General features: G+C 36.6%; 1 protein-coding gene across 1 annotated transcript in view; it reads left to right on the top strand.

The window, feature by feature from the left end:
- The window catches only part of PDCD1LG2 (programmed cell death 1 ligand 2), a 29,357-nt gene extending 20,906 nt beyond the window's left edge, over window positions 1–8,451 (top strand). Inside the window, exon 5 of the mRNA XM_051987694.1 lies at window positions 7,225–8,451. Within this exon, the coding sequence (XP_051843654.1) occupies window positions 7,225–7,238 (14 nt within the window). The 3' untranslated portion in view covers window positions 7,239–8,451. The remainder of the gene's footprint in view (window positions 1–7,224) is intronic.
- Window positions 8,452–13,609: the final 5,158 nt, after the last annotated feature.

Raw genomic sequence — 13,609 nt, 5'->3', positions numbered from 1 at the left:
TTATAAGATACAACCCAATTTTGTTCGTTAGTTTCTTAATGTCTGTATCATGAGGCTTTGGGGCAATACATTACAGATCCAGAATTGAGGGCTAGAAGGGATTTTGAGTCCCCACTCCTTGCTGTATGAAATAGAAAGAAGTGGAGGGTTTGGGGACCAAAAAAAAGAGAGAGGCAAGAGAAATCTTTGCCTTTGGCAAGAATTACAGGACAGTCCTGCAGAAACCATTCAAAACTTGTTTTCCTATTGTCACAGTTACTGCCATTATTACTAGTTCTCATCCCCCAAATTCTACCTCCCACTAACAAAAAAGTCCTTCTAGGGATATCTCCCCACCATCTTTGACCATAAGAGTTCCTCTTCAACTTGGGAAGGAGTAGCACAGCAGTCTTTGAGAAATATAATAATAATGATGATAAACATGATAATTACTATAGCAGCTAACATGTATATAGCACTGTAAGTTTTGCAAAGTGCTTTCTAAGTACACAGAATAGCCACGCAGTATTTCTCTTCCCTTTCCTCTTACCTATCCTCCAATTATCCATAATATGTATGATATATGTATCCTTGTGAGGTATCATTGTCTTCATAATTGTCTAAATATAAAGATGCAGTTCATACAAGACGTGGACGGATATCTAGAATCTGGCCCATCCTTCTTCAAGGGAGACTGTGATTTCTGCCTTGAAAGAATCAAGAGAAAGAACATGACTGCATGCATGTTCCTTCCCTTACTTATCTTCTAGGGTAGAATCAAGTTAGAATTATACCTCTCCCTAACTACCTAAATATCTCTAGTGGTACAATGTTTAGAGGTTCAGGAAAAATAAATCTCATTTCTTATGCAGAAAGAATAGATCTAAGTTTATATTTACCAGGTTAGTTCCTTCCCACCAAAATCTGGTTACACGAAGACTATTAGAAGTAGCAAATAGCAAGTAAATTCATTTATTAAAAAAAAAAAAAAAAAAACAGCAAGCAAAAATTGGAGAAATTCTACAAATTATAATATGCCTGAAAATACACAAATGAATGAGGTCTTCTGCTCATTCTTGGCTCAACCATGAGAGAGATCCCAAGATCTTCAAGCAAAGATTTTATGATCACTTGTTGAGTAACTTGTAGAGGGGATTCTTCTTCAGGCATGGGTTGGATTAGACATCTTCTGAGATCCCTTCCGTGATTCTGCTGATTTATCTTTGAATTCTCAATGCCTGATACTGTCAGTGCTTGGAGGAAAATGATCAATTAGTAAATGCTTATTGGATTCAATTAGCTGGGTGGACCTTAAGCTCTTCAAAAGAGTCAGAATAGATTGGTACCTTCAAGTGTGATTTCAGAAAAATATCCCTTTATACTATCTGTCATATTGAACACCAGAATCTGGGAAAGTATTGGACTAGAAAATCTCCAAAATACTTTCCAATTCTGATATTATTCTATCATAATCATTATTATTATTGTGTTTCTTTTCTATATTTTTATAAAATTCAGGTTTAGAAAATCTCTCCTTAGGGTTAGAAATAATTCTTTTTACAAACACAAATTATTGGGTGCAGCTAGGTGGCACAGTCTTCAGGAGAATTTGAGTTCAAATGTGACCTCAGACACTTACTAGTTGTGTGACCTTGAGTAAGTCACTTAACCCCAATTGTCTCTCCAAAACAACAACAATACTGCATAGAACTAGTTTTGAGAGTTGGGACCAATCTGTGATCCCAAATCTATGTGGATATTTTTTTACTTTATTTAAGTACCCCTTTTTTTGTAATAATACAGAGTCACAAAAAAAAAAATTGGAGGGACCTTAAAAATATTTACTCTAGCTCCATAATTTTTTAGACAAGGAAACTGAAGCCCAAAAAGTTCTTGTTCCAGGTTCTATAGATAATCAGTAATAAAGTTGGGATTGGATCCTGAAACTTTAAATCCAATAATCTTTCCACTATACCCTACTATCCAACTATAAATCCTCTGTTTGGCTTTTATAATCTGGCCCATCTTTACTTTTCCAGTTATCTTTACTCTCCTCCAAGAAATTTACAATATAATGATACTGATTTCCTAGTTGTTCCTTTGCAAGACATTCTATCCCCATACTCCATTTTCTGGAATTTTCTCCCTCCTATCCTCCCACTCCTGGCTTCTCTGACTTTAAGATTTAGCTCAAGTTCCATCTTCTTCAGGAAACTTTCTAGCACTTTTCCCTTTGGAATCAACTCCCATTTAGATTGTATAAACCTTGTGTTTACTTAGTTATTTACACCTATTATCTTTCCCTTTAGTCTGTGAGATCCTTGAGTACAGAGTATATTTTTACAATATACCTTCCTTTACATTTGTAGCACTTAGCCTGGTACCTGATACATAGTAATGCTTAATAGATGCTTGATGGTTGACAATGTAGAAGTTAAGCTTACCTAGAGGTACACAGATAGTAAGAGAGGCAGGATTTGAACCCAGGTCCTTTGAATCTTGAGCCAATGTTCTTTCCACTGTCTTTTGATACTGCAGAGTTTGGCCAAAGGCCAGAATCATCAGAGAGGATGTGAATGTAACTCTTCAGATGCTCTTCCCCCTTATAAAACTAGTATATGTCCTTTACCAGTCATTTCTGAACTAGTCATTGGGTATTATACATGAGTTTAGAATTTAATCAAAATTCATTTTAAAAGTGATTCATAATTTCCATATAACTTGAGATCACATTAGAACTAGGACTGGAAAGGACCTAATCTAACTATGTCCAGAATCCCTTTGCATGGCTCCATTGTATAGATGAAGAAACTAATTCTGCAATTTGGCAAGAGTCTCAAAGGGCCAGGATTTCAGTCTAAGTCCCCTGACTCAAAATCCCATATGTTCTAAGTCAACAAGGCTTTATTAAGCACCTTCTTCTGTGTAAGGACTATATTAGCTTCTGGGAACATAAAGGCAAAATGAAAACTAATATTCTGCCCCTACAAGGAGTTAGAAGGATCCAAGAAGCAAAAAGTGGCATCTGGAGTGGTTCAGTGCTCAGAGTTGTGGATTTGGAATCTGAAAGATCTGAATTTCAATCTTGCTTCAGATACTTAATTATGTAATCATGGACAAATTTTGTAACCTGCCTCAGTTTCCTTATCTGTAAAATGGGGATGATAATAGCACTTACTTCACCAAGTTGTTGTGAGGATCAAATGACATGTTGTAATGTAAATTTCTTCATAAACATTAAAGTTCTATCTAAATGCTAGCTATTATTATTATTAAATATATATAGAAATATAATTGAGGTGGGAAAGAACACCAAGAAGAATGGGGTGAGGTGCAGTTGGGGGATTCAGAACCCTTTCTCCTAAACAAGTCAGCTCTGAACTTGGTGACTCCAGGTTTGCACGCACGGCTGATTTGGGGCTTTTTGCTTATTTCTGCAGATTTCTTCCTCACCTCACTGCCTCCTCCCATTTCAAGCTATATGTAAAGTATCTGCTCCCCTGAAGAAAATGTAGGTGCTTGAAACCAAAGATCGTGTATAATTTGATAAACATTTTGCTAGACATAGACTGAAATCTTGAACTTTAAGTTCATGCTGGAAAGAACCAACAAACAGAATGACTAGAAACTTGAAATGATCAAAGTTTTTTATCCAAATATTGAACTGGAAATGACTTCTCAATAGTATTATGATAAGAATCATAAGATTAGTTCCCAGCCTGGTGAGCCCTGATAATACACTGTTCTCTTGGCCACCACTGACTAATGAGGAATTGAAATATTTTAATCAGTGATCTTGACCTTCAAATTTAGATAGATGTGGAAATGCCCCAAAATATTATGTGTCACAAACTCTGCAGCTCACTGGAAATAAATGATTGAATTAATACATTTACCTAATCCTGGTTGCAGACTTAATTGTCTTTATACAGTCATTAGATGAGGCCCTGATGTGTTTGACAGAATATATGGAACTTGTATGTAATGAATAAACATGAAAACAGTACTGACTTATCATTGCTATCCCCAGCCCTCCCCTGACAAATCCTCCAAGCTTTGGAGTAATCTTTAAAATCTCTAAAATTCTCTGATCCTTCCCAGTTCTATGGCTCTTATCATGAATTGCCTCAGGGTTTATGAATAATACCTGGAGCTCACTCTTAAGCAAGGCTCTCACAGCATAGGTCAGCTAGATACATTCTTTGGATGCTTCTCTGTACATATTTTATCTCCTCCAGTAAGGTGCCTGTCCCCCAAAATACTCTTCCTCTGCTCAAAAAACTGCAGTGGCTCTATATTGCCTATAGAATAAAATACAAATTCCTTTAACTATCATTTTAAAGCCCTTCACAATCAGTTCAAACATATCTTTCCAGCTTTATTTTATGAACTTTCTTTCAAGCAGTCTATGTTTAACAAGCATGCAATAATTATTAAGCCCTTTGTTGTGCCAAATATTGTATTAGGCACTGGAGATATAATGATAGCTATGACACAAGTCTTCTCTTTGGGGCCCTTTCTCTCTGTAGAAGTCCTTCTTTAAAGAACAAAAATTATCAGTCAAAGACAACCACAAAGCTAATAGAATGGGATGATTTTCATAAGGGAGGTGGGAAATAAGATGGGAAAGCAGGATATGGAAAAACTGGTATAGTCAGAGTATTCAGCACTTATCCAGTTCCTCATTCTCCATCTCAACAGTAATGTATCTAATATTGTCAGAAAGCTGAATTATTCATTCTGTATCTAACATGTTCTAGGAAAGACAACACCACAATTTTTTTCAGGGCATATTCCAGATTCTGAAGAGCATTTTCATTTGAAGAGGTTTTTCTTGTGTCTAACCTCATTCCTTTGAGCATTGCCATTGTCTCTTGCCTATCTGTAGATACATATGAACTCAAACAGTCAGCAGTTAAGGAGTATCTATTAAGTGCTTACTAAGTGCTAAGCACTGAGGATACAAAATAAAGGTAAAATCTATCCCAGCCCTCAAGTAGCTTATATTCAAGTAGGTGAAACAACATATTTCATAACTAGGAAGATGTAATGGAGTAGCTGAGAGTAAATGAGAGAACTGCACTAGCAACTGGGAAGTTCGAGGAAGTCCTCTTGCTAAAGGTAGAATTTGAGCTGAATCTAAAAGGAAACCAGGAAAAACTAACAGACATAGAAAAAAAGTGGCACAGCATTTTAGGCATAGAGGACAATCAGTGAAAAGGCAGGAAAATATTTTGCACAAAGAACAACAAATTGGCAAGTGTAGTAAAGTATAAGGCATCAGATTATGAAGATCTTGAAATGACAGAGAACTTTATATTTTATTCTGGAGGTAATAAGAAACCACTAGAATTTATTAAGTTGAGAGGGATGTTTTATATGATCAGACTTTCTCTTTAGAAAAAATCATTTTGACATATAAGTGGAAAACTGGTTAGAGTGAGGAGAGATTTGAAGTAGGGAAATATATCTATTGTACTGAGAGTCTGGAGCTGTGAGAATATAGAAAAATGTATGTATACAAGAGACATTGTAAAGATAGAAATTACAAGATTTAGTTGAGTGGGAGTGAAAAATCAAAGATGATTCTGAAGTTGCCATCTTGGATGACTGAATGGATGATGATACTTTGAACAATAATGAAGGCGTTTATAAGAGGAAAGAATTTGGAGGAAAAGAAAATAAATTCTGTTTTAGACATTAGAATTTGAGATGACGACAGGACATCTAGTTTACAATAATTAAAAGTTGGTGATATGAGACCATAGGTGAAGCTGGATAAACCGATAGATCTGGGAATCATCTGAACCCATGGGAGCTATCAACATCACCAACTGACAATGGAAAAAGGAAAAAGAAAAGGAATCCAGATTAAAGTTGGGGGGGGGGAGAAAGGGGAGGAGGGAAGGGAGATTACCCACCATTAATATATATGGCATGGATGGAAAAGTCACATGTATGAACAATGAATGTTCCACCAAAGTATTATTCTAGATCTTTTTTTCTTTTTCCACTAACTTACCTCAGAAGGGAGATTGAAGAGAGATCAGACATGTAGGAGGAGAACCAGAAAAAAGTAGTGTCATGAAAACCTAGAAAGGGTGAAGAGTATCCAGGAGGAAGTGTAAAATGCTGCAGAGACATCAGAAAGAATGAGAATGAAGAATATTTGACAATTATTAAATCACTGACAACTTAGGAAAGTCTAAATTTTGGAATCATTTTTATTTGTCACCTTTCCATTAAAAGGAAAACAAAACTTTTGAGAGCAGCTATTTTCTAGAATCACAGAATGTCAGAGATGAAGGACAACTTAGAGATAATTTTCCCAGTGAGGAAACTGAAGTCTAGAGATATGAAGTGACTTGACCAAGGTCACAAAGCAAATTAGAAATTATTAGAGATAATTTTCCCAGTGAGGAAACTGAAGTCTAGAGATATGAAGTGACTTGACCAAGATCACAAAGCAAATTAGAAATTATTAGAGATAATTTTCCCAGTGAGGAAACTGAAGTCTAGAGATATGAAGTGACTTGACCAAGGTCACAAAGCAAATTTGAAATTAAATTAACCACCAGATATTCGAAATGCTGGACTAATTGTTAACAGAAAAAGGGGGAAGGACAGATGAGCTGCAGATGGACGTAGAAAGGGAGCAGCAACGGCTCCAAAAACCCCAACTTCTCTTACATTCTGAGGCTACCTTCAGGTAGAGAATAAAAGCAGTGAAAGTTCCAACTCTTGGATAGCCTTCCTAAAGTGATTCTGGATCTGATTGTGTTGATAGGACGAAGAGCAAAAGAATTAGATGATACTTTATTGTGGCAGAACAGTTTAGCTTTAAAGGAATCTAATTCATATAGCTGCCTGGATGGCTTTCCCTGGTCTCTGTATTGCGTATCATTCTGGAAAAGGTGAACTTCTTAAGCCATATGATGAGCTGTTTTTCATCAAAACAGAAAATTACCCAATTGTGCAATGGTGTCTCTGAAACAGACTAGCAATTGCTGTGACCTCATTTGTTTGCTCAGGAGTGTCTTTGTCACAGATCACAGGACTTTTGAAGTCAGAAATCAAAGGATCCCTAACACTGGTGTACTTTCACTACACTATGCTGGCCTCAAATACTAAAATGAATGGAATTTATTTTTATTTGGCAAAGTTTATGGTTTTCATTCAAATAAATGAATAAATAAATCTCATGGTCTTTTTAAAATTTTTTTATCTTTATTTTTTATTTTGCAGGTGTGAACTTATGACCTCAAGAGTCAAGAGCTGGAAATTTTCTCATCTGACAGATTCAAGAGAAGTGAATTAAGGATCAAGGACTCAGTTTTCTACACCTGCAGCTTGCACTTTTAAAAAATATTTTGAATAGCACAGCACTTTAAATTTAAACTCACAAAAAGAATACCACTAAACCTTTCCAAATTCTTGCAATGTAGCCTAGTCACAATGTTTCTTAAGTTTATCAGTACCAACTATCAACAAATCAAGGTGCTAAATACTGCTGGACAGTCAATAGCAATGCCTGTTTTGCCCTTTTTATTCAATTAATGTTTTTTGAGGTTTCTGTACTTTTAGTGAAAATCCCCCTGGAAGCACTTCTTGACTTCTCTTCTGAAAACAGTTAAGACCTGGTGGCTGCTGGTTCTAGTTTAGTATTCCACAGCTCTTTTACATTACTACTGGATCAAAATAAAAGAACTATTTTCCCCAAATTTAACTGGAAAGGAGAAATTTCAAGAACAAAGAAGAACTGGCATTTGCTTTTATATAGAAATGGACAGACTACCAAAGAGACTCCCTCTGCTGGGAGAAAACATGATATTTGGTCTCTTCCCCCATAATCTCACAATTTTGAATTGTCTAATTCAGATTATGAGCTCTAGGGCAGAGAATCAACAAATACAAAGACACCGTGTATATTTAGAGATTGAAGACCTTCTGGGAGCTTTCTATGGGTATTTTACTAAAGAAAACATATGAATATGCAATAGTTCTTTAAACTGTATAATAAAATTGAGTTAAATTTAAAAATATATAGCAACTTGGGTCTATCATTACTTAGTGTTGTAATCATGTATTTATGATTGTAATTACTCCAAGGATAATTCTCATTTTCCACCCAAAGCTGAATATTAACTGAAAACATGGAAGTGTTGATGTGGCATATATGTGTAATTTGCCAACAGAATGGGTTTGGGTGAATTCTATTGTAGTCTTTTTGAGTTTGAAATGTCTATACTCATTTGAACTCATTTGAAATATTTAACAGGCAGTTTTAAATTTCTGACCTAGAATTCAAGAGAGAGACTATAACATGATACCCGTGTTTCCCCGATAATAAGACACTGTTTTATTATTTTTTTGGACAGAAAAACACCAGAGGGCTTATTTTCAGGGATGGGCTTATTTTAATGAACATTGACAGCAATTTTAATAAACAGGTAAATGTGAACAAAAAAAGTACCTTTATTCAATAATGGTCATGTCATCTTCTTCAACAACATCGTCATAAGTGTCCATACCATGAATTCCGTCCTGGATGTCTTCTGCCTCTATTTCCTTCAGAAGAAGTGGACCCAATCTGTCATGTCCAGCAATATAGCTCTCTTTAAATGAACATGTCTTGTCCAGGTAACCTGCTCGTAGTGCCTTGGCGACACAGCGGTCAGTAATTTTATCCCATGACTTCTTCACCCAAGTCACGACTTCTTGCTGACAAGGGCTTCACAAAGTTTCCACGCTGATTTCTTTCCATTCTATTTTCAATGTAGTCATTGACTTCCATGCGCAAATGGTCCTTGAATGGCTTGTTTATTGCAATATCAAGGGTGTGGAGATAGGCAGTCATTCCTGCAGGAATCATTACTTGATCTATTCTTCTCTCTGCAAGGAAGTTCTTCATTTCTTTAGCATGGTGAGTGCTGGCTGAGTTCTTCTTTTATCCTCCATCATGCCCCCTGAGTTCTTCTTTTATCCTCCATCATGCTCTTCTATCCTCCATCATGCCCCCTCACTCCCGCTTACATACCAGGTTTTTATGTTGTCCTGCCTCAGCTCTCCTATGCGGCACTGCTCTCAATGGCGCCAGCAAGCAAATCACTGGGGAAGAACAGGATGATGCGCTCACTGCTGCAGCTCTGATTGGATGCAGCTCGGAGCGTGGTGTGCGTTTCACCCGGGGGTGGGAGGGTGGGGGGGAACGGTGCATACAGAGGGTACCGTAATGTAGCGTGTAGCGCAGGGGATCACCTTCACTACAGTAGCAATCTCAATAGGGCTTATTTTTTGGGGAGGGCTTATTTTAGAGGAACCTTACACAGTAAGGGGAGGGCTTATTTTCGGGATAGGTCTTATTATCGGGGAAACACGGTATATAGATCTGGAAATCATCTTCATAAAGTTGATAATTGAACTCATGAGTGCTGATTCTCCAGTTAGGAAATGTTGAGATAGAAGAGAATGGACCCTGAGGTACAGTTTTGATATAGATCTATATGGGTGGGAGGTGAATTTGGATGATGAACCAGCTAAGAAAACTGAAAAAAAGTAGACAGACAAATCAGAAGTGAATTAGGAAAGAACAGTGTCACAAAAGCAAAGAGGAGAAAGCAGCAAGCCAGGAGTAGGTGGCCAGCAGCAAGAAGGATGAGGATTGAGAAAAGACTATTGGATTTGGCAATTTAAAAAATCACTGATAACTTTGGACAAAACTGTGATATAGTTGAAGACCAGATTGCAAAGGGTTGAGAAGTAAGAAGAAATTAGGCAATGATTGTTAAACAGAGATTTCTAGGTGCTTGATTAAGAAAAGGAGGATAGGTATAAGATGATATCTTGAAGGGATGAGAGTATTTAGTAAGAATTTGTTGTTTGTTGTTTTGAGATTGAACATACATTCAAATAGTTGTTTTGGGGGGCATGTTTGTAGGCAGTGAGGAAGGGACCAATTAGGAAGAAGAAATTGAAGATTACTGAGAGAAAGGATCGTTGTGGGGATAATCTGCTGAAGAAGTCATAAAAAGATGAAATCAAGAGAACATTTAGAGGGGTCAGTCTTGATGAGAAGAAGGGTCACTTTACCATCAAAGGCTGGATTAAAAGCGTAGAGAGTTAAGTTATGGGGTTGTGGGATATAGCAAACTAGAGAACAGGAAACTTACTGTAAAAGTAGCTGGAGAGGCTGTCCTTTCAGGAATTGCTACAAGCCCACCTGGGACAACTGTGCTATACAAACACATTTAAACAAATGAGCAAAGTGAAACCCACAGTGTTTAAATGACTTGTTTTCTGTTACATAGCTAGTAAGTATTAAGAGGCCACATATGAACCTGGGTCCTCCAATTGAGGGGTAGGGTGTGAATGGACCCATGGGAGAGAAAAATTAAAAACAGTCCCTCATTATGTGTATGTGGATCCCCAGATTCACCCACGGTATATCAATGTGCTCATCTTCCCATAACTTCTTCAACCTTGACTATTTCCATCTTATATTACATTTTCAACTTGATAGAAATTAGTTGAAACTTCAGAATTGATTTAATTTACATTTCTATCCACAGCCTGTTAAATTATATAGTCTATTTGCATTAATGATTTGCTGTACTTTTCATGTTGATAAATTGAATTTCTTCTGAAAAAAATATTTGTATGGTGCCAGGAATAAAAGCACCAATTCACTAGAACACTCTCAATCCCTCCAAAGAACTTTAAAATAAGACCTCAAATTGGATTCTGGAATGGTAAAGGCAACTAAAAATCAGGCTGAGATTTTTTTTTTCAGTCCAAGATAACTTAAGGGGTCAGCAGTAGAGGTCTATGACACTGGGATAAGGGCTGGCCTGGAGTGCACAAAGAAGTAACAATAGTGGTGAGCACTGGAGGAGGTTGCAGTAGTAGTAGCAACAGCTTCAGGAGCTCTTAGCCCAGAAACAGTAAGGAAGTTGGACAACCAATCAGAAAGAGATTATAGGGGACATTGAGCTGGCAATTGGTGTTTATATAGTGCCCATATACAGTTCTGGGTAACAATTCCAGGCCAGAGAATAGCACTTGTGGTCATTCAACAAGGAGCAGGGACCATGATAACAGGGACAATGATAAAAAGGAAAGTGAATTAAGGGATGCAGTGGTCAAAAACAAAACAGTAAGGAGAGGAAACAAGGATAAAAACTCCCTCTTCTCAGCTGACTGGTTGAGACAGCGATGTTAGGATACTCCTTGCTTCCCATTGCCAGTTCCAAGTTCTTTTCCCACATCCATCACTCAGTAACCTCTCTACCTTTGAGTTTATCTTCTTCATATATAAGACCCAATCAAAATCCTGGTAGCTGTTGTCTAAAGACTACTCCCACCTAGGTTATTCTCCTTTATTTGTTACCTGACCCACAACTTTTCTCTCCTCTCCAACTCCTAACTTCATACTAGGGAACTTTAACACCCATCTTAATTCTCTTTCAAACACCCTAACCACTCAGTTCCTCAACCTACATCTTTTCACCAGCTACTCCTCTATCCCACCTCATTTCACACAAAAAATAGCCATATCTTTGATCTTGTCATCACTGGCAAATATACTATCTCTATATTCAAGAAATCCCCAAATCCCTTGATCCAACCCATAATCTATTGACTTTTCACCTTACCTTCTGCTTTCTCTTACAAAACCTACTCTTCATTTGTTCCATGATCTCAAATCTCTTGGATCCTTGATTTTCTCCCAGGTCATTTCCTCTGCACTAACCACTCTTTCTACTTTCCCTTATTTTGATCCTTGGTGAATAAATTCAACTTTAATAAATTACATATCTTGACTTTGTCTTCTGCTAAGTAAAGAATGGAATTTTTGCTTGTTAACATAGGTTTAGGTATTCAATAACTCTTCATATGAATATAGCTAGCCACTGAATAGCTATGAAATAAGAAACAATCAATCAAGAAAGCAAATAATAATGCAAAGAAAACACTATCAGAACCCATTCCTCAATTTGTATGGAATACTGCTCCTGTCCCCTACTATTAGTAATTTGAAAAACAAAGTCTTCCAAGAGACTCAGAGCTCTTTCACATGGATACTCATATCTTGATGATCTGGGGATGCTCCAAAGCATGGTTACACGTATATGAACAGACATAGAATGAAGTGACAAGAACCAGAACAATATATACAGCATCAACAATTTTGTAACAATTTTTAAAGTCTTAATAATTCTGATGAATGAAATGACTAACCCTGACTCCAAACAACTAATTATGTTCCTCACTTCCTGCTGAGACAGGTGATGGATTCACAATGCAGAATTAGATAGAAAGATAAATAGATATTTGAAGCATAACAAATACATGGATTTGTTGTGCTTGGTTATGTTTATTTGTTAAAGGACTGTGTTTTTCTTTTTTTTGAGATGGGGGATTTGGGATGAGAGAGGGAACTAACAAATGTGTAAATTTGTAACTAAGTAAAATACATTTTTAAATGATTTAAAAAAAAAATCTCAGCAGGATCCCTTTAGTAAGTTAGCATTTTCTATCAGAGCCTATTATTTAACTTTGTCTTCTGATCTATGCAAAGTATCAAACAAATTCTCAATGGATATGCATGGTTGGCAGATTCTTCAGTGTTCATACTCTCTATTTCCCCCTTATTTTAGGTTGTAGTTACTCTACAGCTGTTGTTTTTAAAGGGAACTGGAGAGAAACCAAAATATCAACTCTATACTATCCTCATCTCTAGAATTCCTGTCACCTCATTATATCACTAATTATATCACTCAGCCTTCCATCAAGACCATCATTTGTCACCCACACTTCTACATACAGGCTTGTGAACAAAGATAAAAGAAAATCACACAACTGCTATGACTAAATCAACTACAAATTCATGCTACATAACTTTAGCTGAAACCCCCTTGTTGCTTGGCAATTCTACTACACCTTCCCTATCAATTCACTATCCCACTCTTCACAGCTGCTCTTCCAAATCTTTTCATGTCTTTTCAAATGTGCTATGTCTCAGATTTCACTAAGAGGAAGTTTGCAAAAGGACAAGAGTTCATTCGTCAGCAGGTTTTGAATTTGCCTATGTGTTCCATGCATGGCTTAATTATGACACAGTGTATGAGAAGCATATGACCTTGAGCAGCTGCTAGTCAAATTCTGGTCATCATTTTTGTGAGCTGGTCTTGTGAGCACTTTACCTTCATCAGTTTAAATTGAAATATTTTCACATGTGCAAATTTCCAGACAGCAAGAAATTTGGCTTGTTTTTTTTTTTTTTTTTAATTTAGCAAAACACTTCTGGGAAATCCATACATGAAAATGGGGGAGGGAGGAAGGTTTTTTTTGTAGAAGGAATGGTAAACACTTAAAATAGTTTTGTGGTACTATAGCTACTTCTTGTCTCTCAAGAGATAGTAGTGATGAAAATACTCTGTAAACCTAGAGGGCACACAAAGAATTAGCAATTCCTTTTTCTTCAATCTCTCCTCAAATGAAGGTAGATAGAATGTATGAAATAAAAGAATAAGACCAAGAAGTAAAAGGAGTACCTTTCACTATTCCAATGCTTCTTCCACATATTTAAAATGTCAACAGAAAAGAAAATGAGAGTTTTTCCTCCCAAAAG

Source organism: Antechinus flavipes, chromosome 1 (assembly GCF_016432865.1).
Source record: "Antechinus flavipes isolate AdamAnt ecotype Samford, QLD, Australia chromosome 1, AdamAnt_v2, whole genome shotgun sequence".
Classification (NCBI taxonomy): domain Eukaryota; kingdom Metazoa; phylum Chordata; class Mammalia; order Dasyuromorphia; family Dasyuridae; genus Antechinus; species Antechinus flavipes.
The sequence above is the reverse complement of the archived record's forward strand: the minus strand, read 5'-3'. Positions and strand labels throughout refer to the sequence as shown.